The sequence below is a fragment of the Nicotiana sylvestris genome, chromosome 12, assembly GCF_000393655.2.
Source record: "Nicotiana sylvestris chromosome 12, ASM39365v2, whole genome shotgun sequence".
In the NCBI taxonomy this organism is placed as follows: Eukaryota; Viridiplantae; Streptophyta; class Magnoliopsida; order Solanales; family Solanaceae; genus Nicotiana; species Nicotiana sylvestris.
In genome coordinates, this window is record NC_091068.1 from 62728939 (window position 1) to 62743794 (window position 14856).

General features: G+C 38.6%; 1 protein-coding gene across 1 annotated transcript; it reads left to right on the top strand.

Annotated features, from left to right (window-relative positions):
* Positions 1 to 10682: 10682 nt before the first annotated feature.
* LOC138883127 (uncharacterized) lies at positions 10683 to 12289 on the top strand. The gene is made up of 3 exons (XM_070163788.1): positions 10683 to 10987; positions 11098 to 11792; positions 11895 to 12289. The coding sequence occupies exons 1-3, from the start codon at positions 10683 to 10685 to the stop codon at positions 12287 to 12289; spliced, it is 1395 nt and encodes a 464-aa protein (XP_070019889.1).
* Positions 12290 to 14856: the final 2567 nt, after the last annotated feature.

A 14856-nucleotide genomic window follows, 5' to 3' on the forward strand; every position in this document is an offset into this window, starting at 1 on the left:
CTGAAGTTTTTATGTTTTGTTTGATCTTTATCGCATGGTTATGTTTTTGGTCCAATTGTTTGACTATTCAGTGTTTGATTTCAACCTCTTGTCCGTTATTGTTTGAATAATTGAATGATTAGCCTAATTATCTAAGGTTTCATTTGTTTACTAAACTAATTTACTGATATCTGATTGTTTCCTTAATCATGAGATTCTTAATTCACATCTCTTGTCTATCTATGGGTTGATTAACCCTTTGATTGGGCTCTGATTACCCGTGTTGCCTTATTTTTGAAACTTATTACTTGATTTAAGGGTTCTAACCTTAATTGACTGTTAAACCTACTTCTTGCATTATTTGGAATTCAATTAGAGTTATTTATGGCATAATTCCCTAATTTCCTATCCCCAATCAAGCTTGATTGATTATTTGATTACTTCCTTACCTTATTTTTACAATGTCAATTTGCCTTGCCTTATTTACCTACACTATTCGACTCATATATATATATATATATATATATATATATATATATATGCATTCTCATTCTACCTTAGACACTAATAATAGTTCACACACACAAAAACTTTCCTCTTATCTCTTTGCTACTTGTGATCACTAATGGACTAGCCAGCTGAAAGCCAAGGCTAGGCTATTGGATCCTGCTTACTTTACCTTCTGTTTCTGCTTCCTTAACTAGTATGCCTCTACCATTGTCATTCAATTAAAATGTTTGTTTATCAGCATGCTACTTCTATTTAAATTTGTGTGTTTACCAGCATACTTACTTCTGTTCAATCTATGTGTTTGTTAGCATGACTATTCATGTCTAATCTATGTGGCTACTTCTGTTCAAACTATATATTCAATAGCATGTCTGACTATATGTTTCCTAACATGTCTATTAATGTTCAATCTATGTGTTTATTGTCCACTCTTGGCCAATACATGTGTTTACAACAATAGCATGTTGACTCCCGTTGTCTAATTAGAACTATGTGTTCTGCTTTCAGCAAGTTTGCATGTTTACTTATGTCTAAAATTAGATCTATGTCTTGTCTACCCCCTACTAAGCATGACCCCCCTATCTGAATACTTTGCTACCCAATCCCTATTACCCTTTACATATGGCTGTTGATATTCAGCATGCCTTGCTTCTGTGTTTGGTTACTTAGTAACAACTAATAAGCTTATGTAATCCTATTTCTGGATGTTGTTTGTTTGGTTGGAACCTTTTCCTAGGTTCCAGGAACTGAATGATTCTGTTTATTTATGATTTTGCTGAAAGTCTGAAACTGTTTTCTCAAAACTATTCTTGCAAATCACTATCACTTTAACTCTTAGAACATCTACGGTCTTGCCTCTCCAGTGTGAACATTGCTTTGGAGTCCATGAGACCCCTCTGAACTTTGACACATTGGGGCTGGTTATTCCACACTGCACAAACCAAACCATTAATACCCCTAGTAGTAGGTATGACTGCATGCATTGCTTCCTGGATAACAGATTTTAATTTAGTGTGCACTTATTTTTTAATGAAACTTCTGATTAAATAACATAGGGTACATGTTAAACATACATTTGCAGCCCTAGTCGATGCGCGAGAATCTCTAAACTATCCCAATAATATGAAACACAAGATCGAGAGGAGCGGTGAATTGTGTATAATTTTAAAACTTTAATCGACTAGATAATAACTTAGTCAACTAAATCTTCTCCGCGAACAAACACAGTGCAATAGATTTAAGACTGAATTGAAAGCAAATGAGGCAATATATTCATATACGGGTTTGTGTCTCGGTGTGGTACTTGTATTCAGTTCTCTTGAGTCACAAAGGTTCTCGTTGCGTTACAACTTGAGTTATTATTTTTCTTCGTTCACCACTAACGTGTTACAATTATTGAATTTTTTTCGTTTCAACTATGAGTAGTGACACAACCTCTTAATTATTTTCTTTTTTTTTCCCTCTAGCTTTTAGGAAATTAGTAATTTTAAAACTCAAGATACAGTAGAAAGATTGAAAACTATGTGATGAAGCTGCGTACTTTGTCTTCAAATCTTCTGAAGACCTAAAAATTCCACTCAACTTTCAGAAATGGTCTATCCATGCCATCCGTTAAAAAAATGCTCATTTCATGCCACTACCGTTACGTTTGGCCCATCCATGCCATTATTGACTAACGACACATACATTTATTGGCCAAATAACAATTGAGCCATTAGTCAATAATGGCATGGATGGGCCAAATATGTAACGGAAGTGGCATGAAATGAGCTTTTTTTTAACGGATGACATGGATAGACCATTTTTAAAAGTTGAGTGGCATTTTTAAGCCTTTTCCGTATAGGATTTGATTCTTGACCGTTGCTTCATATTTTTAGATCTTCTCGTTTTGAATTACTTCACTAATTTAGAAACACAAATTGATTCAAATAGAGTAGTATTTTCTTCCGAAGTAATTTTTTTTTAAGAATATGACCTAAGGGTTAGTCTCTGAACCACTAATCTTTCTGTAACTGGATTAAAAGTTGATTCCTACTTATCGCCTTTTGAACAGGAATAGTGTATACGGTCAAAATCAAGAAGTCTGATTTTGAAGCCTTAAATAGAGCTATGAGTTCGAGTTTGGGCGACTCGAAGTAGAGGTCAGACCCGGTTGGAGGATACGCACCTCGAGGAAGCAGATCGAAGACCAGGCTTGACCTATATCGAGGGTAGTACAATCTCGAGGGCACTTAAGAAAGAGCGGGAATTTCTCAAGGACATGTGGATCAAGGAATAAATTAAAGGATAAGATTTGTACAAAAAGGTGCAAGTCCGTACTAGGCTACTGTACACTTGTACCAATAGAATTCCTTACTACAATTAGGAATGTACTATATTGGGGCTTTCTCCACCTATATAAAGGAGATACCAATCATTTTGTAAGGATATCTCACATATTATTCACTGCAATAGAATATTATACTCTGCTTTTGTTGTTTAACATGCTCAACAAATGTTCTTCAGCTTTATTGCTTTTACTTTATTTTTCATACTTCATTGATCTTAGCTGACCTCGAGGTCCCCAGGAAAGTCAGGCTCGAGGTCCTTACTGACATAGAAACACTAGTTTGGTTCATCAATTCTTCTTATTTGAACTTAATATTACTTGTATATCTACTAGTATTAGAATAAATCACATATCTTTAAAACCACAAATTACATTTAATTGTTACCCCCATTTTTTGAGGTAAATAGTTTGGCACCCACCGTGGGACTAAATATAATAATGATTGTATTAGTTCTATTTTCTGATAACACACGTTATTCTTCACACTTTTTCTAGGAGAAAATTGTCACGACCCAAACTGATAGGCCGCGACGGGCACCCGGTACCTTACTCAACCGAGTACCAATGTAACGTATCTTTCTTATTACATTATCATATACATATGACATGAGGGCCTAATAGGCGAACATGATTATTTATAAACTCAAGACATTGGCCGGCAAGGCCGTACAATGTTTCACGTACACGACATATGTCTACAAGCCTCTAAGAGTACATAAATGTCATAAAGGTCGGGACAGAGTCCCGACATACCAACCAATACACGTCTAAATCATACCAGCCAAACAAGCAACTCCAAAGCAAATAGAGCGCACCAACATCTTCCGCTGAGCTGATAGCCTACTTGGAGGGCTCTCGACCTGTCTATCGGGACCTGCGGGCATGAAACGCAGCGTCCCCAGGCAAAAGGGACGTCAGTGAGAAAAATGTACCGAGTATGTAAGGCACAAAAATAAGTACATAACAGACATGGAAGAAATATAGAGTACTTGACTCAGCTTGTAAGTATGAATAACTCTGTAAATTGTGAAATACTTTTAGCATCATGCATATGCATATGAATGTCATGTCTTGCATAGGTACATGTCTCATAACATCATCAGCCTCTGAGGGCATCCCATCATATCATATGGCCATTGTGGGCAAAATCATCAACGTTTACCAACTTATCAGGGGGTGGTGCGTATATAATGCCATAACCTCTTCTCATATCCCATATACATATACATACATATATACGAGTATATAATGCTGTTTGAATCATATTTCAGCCATTGTGGGCAACATCATCATCATATACCAACTGATCAAGTGGTGGTGTGTATATAACGCCGTAACCTTTTCCCATATCCCATATATATATATTTACATATATACGCATATATAACGCCATCTTGTTCGACAAAAAAAGCGAAGAACGTTAGGATTGGCTAAAAATTGGAGGAAAATGAAAAGAGAGTCGCATAAGCACACTTACAAGGTCAGTATCGTAGAAGCTGCATGATGGGAGGTAGCAACAGTTATGAGATTGGAAGGTAATTGATAACAAGTAATGGCATGAGAAAGAGGCCTAAAGGGGAGGAGGGGAATACCCTGGCCTTTGTACTTATTCACAGAACAGTTGCCTAGATGGAAAGAGGACTACTAAAGTATTCGCAAGAGCTATGGGATATGAGAACGATAATTGCATCAGTCAACATTCGGGGATGAATGTTCCAAAGGGGGGAATGATGTTATACCCCATATTTTCCAACATGAAAATACACCATAAATAAATTAATGAGAGCCCTCAAGTGAGATGTCACGTCCCGCAGTATTACGTTACGGTGATGTCACGTTTCACAATATTTAGTTACGACAATATTGCACCGTGAAGTATTGTACGTTATAATTTCATTTTCAGTTAACCGATGTAAGACTCGAGGATGAGATCATCTTGACGTTAACGTACTTACTCTATTTATAGCAAGAAATAAATAAGTGTTATGAAGAATAAGAGGGTACACAGATTAAAGAAAACAAGTTTCATTGAAAATGGTCAATTTGGAATAAAATATGGGTCGAGCGATAATACCCGATAATTATGAACTAGTACCATGAAAGGTACCATATAACCATGGTAGTATAATATACAAGGTATATATGAAGTATTATGAAAATAAATAGAATTTTACATAATTTATGATAATTCTTAATTATGCGGATAATTGGTTAATTACCGGATAACGGGATATTACCTAACTAAATTTATTGATGGATGAATATGATCAAAATCCCACATGGCAGCCTATTAATACACAAACCGTATGACTCTTAGTCATAATTCATGACTAAATAGTCTTTTTTTAATAGGTGGCAAGAGTCACGACTAAGAGTCATCTTTGATAAAGATAAGAATATGAGAAATACACCTTCACTCTTAAGAAATGTGAGAACAATGTTATACCATATAGGTTTTCATGAAAATATTCAGCAAGTAATATTATTAAGCAAGTTATATTGAGGATGATTAGCTCAAGATTTTCAAAGGTAATGTAAGGCTTCTATGACAAATTAAGGATGGTTATATTCAGCAAGTAACAGATCTTAAGCATAATGTCATACGAAATTATACTTTGTAATAGCAACGGGATTTTGTGATTCTAAAGGAGTTCGGTGCAACCTTTTCCAAGAATATCATACGGATTTTTTCCTACCCTAGGTATGTTAAGGCTATCCCTTCTTTCTTTTGACATGATCCATACGAAATGAACGAAACATGCAAATGCACAAATTCTATGAATGACTCTATTCATAGAAGTATTAGAGATATCTATGTTATTGAATTTCCATGTGTCATAATATTTTATCATCTGTTCATGGGTCTCAGAAAAAAAAATACGAAAGTTTAAAAGAGTTTACTTTATGATATGAATATTGCTATATCTTATTCTATAGACGTGGTTATCCATTTGTATGACTTTACTACATCTACATAGGTCATAATATACCATAAATCTTACCTCGACTTCTCGTTTTTGAGGTCTGCGACCAAATCCCAAGTTACTTTCATTGCTTATCCCATACGTATAAATCTATGTCCTCTAATGATTCCACATTACTGTTCATCTTAAGAATGACAACCTAATCTCTTCTATACTTTATAACTTTTATCCATTCATTATTGATTCACCTCAATTTTGATCCATAATCCACCCCTGACCTTTTATGTAATATTGCTGCTAGGATTCACGTTTTATCGGGGAACATCTGAAATGATTAGAATGATCCACCTGGGGCGATACCCTGCTTTCATAACCGTATCTCATGGAATCCCAATGTGATTTACCTTGCGTGGGTATTTAATCCAATCCAATTCATGATATCCCTTTCTTTTATTCATCAGATCATTACTCAATCGAAGGCCCAAATGTCATTTTCATTTTTTTTCTACAATAATTACACCCTAATTCTATTAACAGGGCAACATTCTATCTCTTCTGAATGTTATTAGTCTTGGACTCCTTTGAGTTCATTCAAGCTATACTGAACTTTCTATAAGTTAGAGAAACCATTAGCTTTCTTGTTTTCATGGGTTTTAATCCCGAGGACTTATCCATTCTCATCCCCTTTTCACTTGCCTTTCCTCATCCTTACTCATGTTTAGTTAAAACTTTGTCGCTCTACTATACTTTAGCTTGGGACCTATATATATCTATTTATTCTATCCGCGACCTTCCTTCAACTTGCTTGCACCATTGATTTTCTTATGTTGTTCTGGAACATCAAGCGAGACATCACATCGTCTCTAACTATCCTTTACTCTCATAATCAGGCTTTTCGATACCTAGACCATAGGCTAGAAGATATGCTACTGACGCCGCTGCTATCATTCCTGGATATTGAATCCCCGTGCTTATAGACTTTTATCCGAAGTATGGATTATTCATGATTTTCTGCCTTTGAGTATCTCATACGTTGTTCACATTTGCCTTACTTACCTTAAAATTTTGCATCATATCTTCTATATCTTTCATGACCTTCCCTCCACATAGGTATAATTCACATTCACGTCTTGAACTTCTATTATAATACATGCACATCTTTACACAATCTCGTAGGAGCTCTATACTAATATCTTATGAGGTTGGGACACTTCTAACTGGCTTTATTGTAGAGCTGCTATAGAATATGGCTACTACATTATCTCTCTTGTACCTTTGATAGTAAGAGTGATTCTGCAAGGTTCTCAATCACAATTTCTGATTTACTTCGTTGATGTATCTCTTTAGTTTCCTCCTTTTTCTAATCAGCCTTTATGTAGGCTTAAGCTACTTCCCGATATGTGGTTCATGGTATTAGTTATTACTTTAGCCCTTCATGGACGCTATGGAATATCCATGATAAAATCTTCTGACAATTCAATCCTTTGTCTATGATCTGGGCTCAATTCTTTCTTTTAAGTTATACCGGAATCTTCTACGACTGTATTATTGTCAACATATATGTTTCTACAAGGATAATACTCCGAAATCTTAAGTATGTTCATCACATAACTAACTCTGGATCATTGATCAATAATTCCTTTCGTTCTATCTCAGTTTTCTTTAAACGCAGGCAATTACTTTTCCCGGTCTTTTTGTCCCCTTGTTGCATCCATACTTAGCTTATCATAGTGCCTACACTTTCCATAGTTTTCATACAACTTATATGATCTCGAATATTACTTTTAATTCTTACTTCTCGTTCATTAGCCACGGTAGGTGCCATTTTCCTTTGGAATGCTTACAATGTTGTCGTGAGATTGTTGTTACACGACCATTTCCTCTTTAGGTCGTTGTGCTTAGGTTGAAGCCTTATTTCTTATCTCCCCAGATAGTCTTTTGTTGTAGTACTTAGGGAGAACCCTTGACACTCCTAAAGCTATGTGCTTATTACGGACCTTTTTGATGTCCTTACTTGCCTATAATCATCCATAGTTGCTTACTTCCATGCCCTTGTACTTGTATGGTTGCTTTTGAACTGATATCTTGACTGCCTTCCTAGTGACACTTTCTTTTATCCCCGTAATACTCATACAATACCTTTAACTACCTCGACTCTTGTTTGAATATATCTCAAATATTATAATGATATTCTTTGAGGCTGAATTCTCCATGTTGGGTTCTACTATGTTTATCTTACATGATCTAATGACTGGTCTATAACCCCATGTTTAGTCATAACTAGGATCTTCCTGACCAATTACTAACTACTCGTTGGTCCATTATCATGTCAACATTCCTCGTAATCTTTCTTGGGTTATTTCCTTTGTATTAACTTACGCCTCGCATTAGCTACTAGAACCACTTAATTCTGATTTAATGTCACATCACTCCATATTCCTCCCTTTATGGGTGTACTAACACTTGGAGCTATGACAACTTGCCTATAAATGTTTTTCCTCTTCATCTTTGGCATCCTCTCACATTATCAATAAACCTTACTCACCTTGCAGTAATCCTTTTGTACCAAGGATAACAAAAATCCCTCGCTTAGATGGTGACACTTAGTGTAACTGGAACATACAGTCTCTTAAGCTTAACTTTGCTCACATTGCTTGCTTTAGGGAAGCATCTCCCTAAATGACCATTTCATTATACATAAATTCAATTCCTCTGACTCAGCTATTTCACAACCATCTCTCTTTCCAACATTCTTTCTGGATGTAGGTATCGTCTTATTACGAATAAAATAGAATTTCGGAATTTAAATTCTTATAAATGAGATCTACCACACGATCTAGAGTAAGAAGAAAGAGTGGCAAACCAAATTGCCTTGTAGCCTCCTGCTTATAAGTGTGGTGCACAACACACCCATAAACAAGACTCTACTAGACACTTCTTGTAGACTCCCTAGGATAAAACTACTCTGATACCATTTTTGTCATGACCCAAACCAATAGGCCGCGATGGGAACTCGGTACCTTACTCAACCGAGTACCAACGTAACACATCTTTCTTATTACATTATCATATACACATGACATACGGGCCTAATAGTCCAACATAATTATTTATAAACTCAACACATCGGCCAACAAGGCCGTACAATATTTCACGTACACGACATATGGGTACAAGCCTCTAAGAGTACATAAATCTCATAAAGGTCGGGACAGAGTCCCGCCATACCAATCAATACACATCTAAATCATACCAGCCAAACAAGCAACTCCGAAGCAAATCACCAACATCTTCTGCTGAGCTGATAGCCTAATTGGAGGGCTCTCGACTTGTCTATCGGGACCTGCGGGCATGAAATGCAGCGTCCCCGGACAAAAGGGACGTCTGTACAAAAAATGTACCGACTATGTAAGGCACATAAATAAGTACATAACATGCATGGAAGAAATATAGAGTACTTGGCTTAACCTAATATATATCGGGACCTGGAAGAATGTACCGACTATGTAAGGCACATAAACAAGTCATATGACATTGTGCTTAAGATCCGTTACTTGCTAAATATAACCATCCTTAATTTGTCATTGAAGCCTTACGTTACCTTTGAAAATCTTGAGCTAATCATCCTCAATATAACTTGCTTAATAATATTACTTGCTGAATTTTGTCATGAAAACCTATATGGTATAACATTGTTCTCACGTTTCTTAAGAGTGAAGGTGTATTTCTCATATTCTTATCTTTATCAAAGATGACTCTTAGTCGTGACTCTTGCCACCTATTAAAAAAAGACTATTTAGTCATGAATTATGACTAAGAGTCATACGGTTTGTGTATTAATAGGCTGCCATGTGGGATTTTGATCATATCCATCCATTAATAAATTTAGTTAGGTAATATCCCGTTATCCGGTAATTAACCAATTACCCACATAATTAAGAATTATCACAAATTACTTAAAATTTTATTTATTTTCAAAATACTTTATATATTATACTACCGTGGTCATATGGTACCTTGCATGGTACTATTTCACAATTATCGGGTATTATCGCTCGACCCGTATTTTATTCCAAATTGACCACTTTCAACGAAACTTGTTTTCTTTAATCCATGTACCCTCTTATTCTTCATAATACTCATTTATTTCTTGCTATAAATAGCGTAAGTACGTTAACGCCAAGATGATCTCATCCCCGAGTCTTACATCGGTTAACTGAAAACAAAATTTTAACGTACAATACTTCAGGGTGCAACATTATCGTAACTAAATACTGCAAAACGTGACATCACCGTAATGTAATACTGCGGGACGTGACATCTCACTTCTGGGCTCTCATTAATTTATTTATAGAATATTTTCATGTACGAAAATATGGGCTGTAACAAAAATAGAGGTATAGGGGTCGGTGTACCCTCCCATAAACCCTGAGGGAGTGCCGAATGTAGAGCCAGTTGATATCAGTTCGCACAACGCTCTAAACACGGACTCAAGCACAAACCCCGCAAGGAACGCACACAAGGAAGCTCGAGCAGGAGGCCAAGAAACTCGAGGGACGGAAGAAGGAGGATTCAACCTACAAGTGATATTCGAAATGCTACAAGCTCAACAAGCCACCATCGCTCAGCTCCAAAGTCAAAACATAACTCCTAACATAGTTGAACCAATGAACACTCGGCGTGCAGAATCAACGAGGCTCGATGAAAATGGCTCGGGGACTGACCCCGCTATTATGAAAATGCTCAAGAGCTCACCAAAAGGATAGAGACTACAGAAAAGAAGATTGAAGAAAATGACAAAAAAAGTAGAAACATATAACTCAAGGGTCAACCAAATACCGGGAGCACCTCCGATTTTAAAAGGACTTGACTCGAAGAAGTTCGTGCAAAAATCATTCCCCCAGAGTGCGGCTCCAAAGCCCATCCCAAAGAAGTTTTAGATGCCAGATATCCCGAAATACAATGGGACCACTGATCCCAATGAGCACATTACCACATACACTTGTGGTATAAAAGGGAATGATTTGGAAGACGATGAGATTGAATCAGTTTTGCTAAAAAAGTTTGGGGAAACTCTGTCTAAAGGTGCCATGATTTGGTACCATAAATTACCCTCGAACTCTATTGATTCGTTTGCCATGCTGGCAGACTCATTTGTGAAGGCACATGCTGGTGCCATAAAAGTTGCAACAAGGAAATCCGACATATTCAAGATAAAGAAAAGGGAGAACGAGATGACTGGGCCGTACAAGCTTTCACTCATGGACTGAATGAACGAAGCTCAATAGCTTCGAAGCAGCTGAAATAGAACGTGGTTGAGTATCCCGCTGTAACTTGGGCGGACGTGCATAACAGGCACCAATCAAAGATTAAGGTCGATGATGACCAGCTGGGAGCCCCTTCGGGCTCAATTTATCCTAGCAGGTTACCAGCAAGGGAGTCAGAAAATGCAAACAGGGGGCCAAGATCAAATATGGAAAGATATCAGCCATACATCAAGGATCGAAGGAATATGTTAAAGCATAACATGCCTCAGAATGATCGAAGAGCAGATCGAGGTCAAAGTTCCCAGGGACTCATGAGCAAATTTAGGTTTGATACGCACTTGGGACCGGTAGAGGCGCCCAGATTATCGGAGTACAAGTTCAACGTCGATGCCTCGGGGATCATCTCAGCCATTGGCAAAATTAGAGATACTAGATGGCCCAAGCCTATACAGACCGATCCTTCTCAGAAGAACCCTGACTTGATGTGCAATTACCATGGTACTCATGGGCACAAGACCGAAGATTGTAGGCAGTTAAGGGAAGAAGTGACTAGGTTATTCAATAAGGACCACCTTCGAGAATTCCTAAGTGATCGGGCTAAGAATAACTTCAGGGAGAGAGATGCAGGCAGGAAGAATGAACCTGAAGAACCTCAACATGTCATTCACATGATCATCGGTGGAGTTGACGTACCACAAAGACCTATATTCAAGAGTACCAAAGTCCTCATCACAAGGGAGAAACGGACTCGGGATTACATGCCCGAGGACATCCTCACATTCAGTGAGGAAGACATCCAGGCCTTATCTCAGCCTCACAACGATGTGTTGGTAATTTCTATCCTTTAAAATAAAGTTCAAGTTAAACGTTTTCTCGTGGATCCAGGTAGTTCGGCAAATATAATCCAGTCAAGGGTCGTGGAGCAGCTCGAGCTTCTTGATCAAATCATACCGGCATCTCAAGTCTTGAATGGCTTTAACATGGCAAGTGAAACAACAAAGGGAGAAATCATCCTCCTAGTCAACATGGCCGGAACCATACAAGACACCAAATTTCATGTCATCGAAGGTGACATGAGGTATAATGCTTTGCTTGGAAGGCCATGGATCCATAGCATGAGGGCGGTGCTATCGACCCTCTATCAGATGATGAAGTTCCCAACAAAGGATGGCGTGAAAATAGTATATGGAGAGCAACATGCAGCTAAAGAGATGTTTGTAGTGCACGACTTGGCACCAGTATCGGCACCATCCACATCAGAAGAGACGAAGGACAAGTAGGTGACCAAATAGCAACCGAGGGATAGGTGTCCGACAAACAGGTTGCTGAGGACGAAGAAGACGATTTTCTCACCATTGGAACCTTCATCGCTCCCGAAGAATCGGATGCAACGAAGTCCACAGTCGAGGAACTTGAACATGCCATATTGATTGAGCATCTTCCAGAATGAAAGGTATACCTGGGAATGGGGTTAACCCCCAAACTCAGGAAAAAAATCATTCAATTTCTTATCGATAACATTGATTGTTTTGCCTGGTCCCACTTTGACATGACAGGAATCGCACCGGAGATAACTACCCATTGACTAAGTGTCAATCCCAAATTTAAACCTGTGAAGCAGAATTGGAGACCTCAGTCCGAGGTAAAACATGCATTCATCAAGGAAGAGGTATCCAAACTTCTTAAAATAGGATCCATTAGGAAAGTAACATATCCCGAATGGCTGGCTAACGTAGTGGTAGTCCCCGAGAAGGGGAATAAACTAGGAATGTGTGTAGATTACAAGGATTTGAACAAAACATGCCCTAAAGATTATTTCCCATTGCCCAACATCGATCGATTGATCGATGCTACGGCTGGCTACGAGATCCTTACCTTTCTTGACGCCTATTCTGGGTACATCAGATTCAGAGAACACGAAGGACCGGGAAATGACTTCATTCATCACGAAGTATGGTACATATTGCTATAATGTAATGCCCTTCGGGCTAAAGAATGCAGGGGCCACATATCAACTCCTAGTTAATAAGATGTTCGAACATCAAATAGGCAAATCGGTGGAAGTTTATATTGATAACATGCTAGATAATTCCCTACGCGTAGAGGCCACTTGACCCACTTGCAGGTAACGTTAGACATCCTAAGAAGTATAACATGAAGCTCAACCCCGAGAAATGTGCTTTTAGAGCCATCAAGAAAATCACCATAGTGAACAATGTGAAAACTGTACAACGGCTAACCGGACGGATAGCTACCCTAGGCCAATTTATTTCGAGGTCATCAGATCGGAGCCATCATTTCTTTTCCCTACTCAAGAAGAAGAACAACTTTGCATGGACTCCGGAGTGCCAACAAGCCTTAGAAGAAATAACACGGTATCTCTCGAGCCCACCCCTAACACATACTCTGAAGGAGGATGAAACACTGTACTTGTATTTAGCTATGTCCGAGGTGGCGGTAAATGGCATGTTGGTTTGAAAAGAGCAAGGTACACAATTTCCTATCTAATATGTTAGTCGGACACTAGGAGATGCTAAAACTAGGTCTCGAACAAGCCAATGACCTTGGGGCAGAGGCCATCGAGGAAAAATGGGATTCTTTTTTGGTCGTAAGTCAAGTAAACGAGAGCTTCGAGGTGCAAGACAACCGAATGCAGAGGTACTTGCACAAACTTCAAGTGACATTGCACCGCTTCAAGGAGTGGACGCTAGATCATGTACCTCGGGAGCAGAATAGCGAGGCCGATGCACTTGCAAACTTCGGATCATCGGTTGAAGAAGATGAATCATCCTGGGGATTGTCGTCCGACTATCGAAGTCAGTGGTCGAAGAAGGCCATGCAGAGATTAATTCAACAAGTTTAATGATGGATTGGAGGAACAAGTACATCGACTAACTGAAGCACGGGAAGCTCCCCACGGACCTAAAGGAGTCAAGAACACTTCGAACCAAATCAACTCGATTCTCACTCGATAAAAATGGAACGTTGTACAGAAGAAACTTCGATGGACCACTGGCAGTGTGCTTAGGGCCCGGGGATATTGATTACGTACTGCAAGAAATCCACGAGGGTACTTGTGGGAGCTATTCTAGTGCAAACTCTTTGGTTCGCAAGGTGATCAAAGCGGGGTACTATTGGGATACCATGAAAAAGGACACCAAGGAGTTCGTTAGAAAGTGTGACAAATGGCAAAAATTTGCACCGATGATCCATCAACATGGTGAACAACTCACTTCGGTCATATCCCGGCGGCCATTCATGAAATGGGGGATGGACATCGTCGGCCACCTACCAACAGCGCTAGGTAAAGCTAGATTTATTTTATTTATGACTGACTACTTCTCAAAATGGGTGGAAGCGCAGGCCTTCGAGAAAATAAAAGAAAAAGAAGTCATCGACTTCATATGGGACCACATCATATGTTGGTTCGGGATACCCGCTGAAATTGCATGTGACAATTGAAAGCAATTCATCGGCAGAAAGTTAACAAAATTCCTCGAGGACTACAAGATCAAAAGGATTCTATCAGCACCTTACCACCCAAGCTCAAATGGTCAGGTCGAGTCTACAAAAAAAACCGTCATTCGAAACTTAAAGAAAAGATTAGATAACGCTAAAGGGAAATGGAGAGAAGTGCTGCTCGAGGTGCTATGGGCGTATCGAACAACTTCGAAGTCGAGCACGGGGAAGACCCCATTTTCTTTGGTATACGGATCTGAAGCACTGATCCTAGTCGAAGTCGGGGAACCTAGCGTCAGGTTTCAGCATGCCACCGAGGACTCAAATCACGAATCTATGAACACTTCTCTTGAATTACTTGTTAAAAATTGGGAGGCCGCATTAATTC

Excerpts from the sequence above, each read along its gene's own strand:
- LOC138883127 (XM_070163788.1), top strand. The coding sequence starts at position 10,683 with ATGCCAGATATCCCGAAATACAATGGGACCACTGATCCCAATGAGCAC. Across the intron at positions 10,988-11,097 it reads GAGAACGAGATGACTGGGCC|GCACCAATCAAAGATTAAGG; the intron begins GTACAAGCTTTC and ends CGTGCATAACAG. Across the intron at positions 11,793-11,894 it reads CGAGGACATCCTCACATTCA|GTAGTTCGGCAAATATAATC; the intron begins GTGAGGAAGACA and ends TCGTGGATCCAG.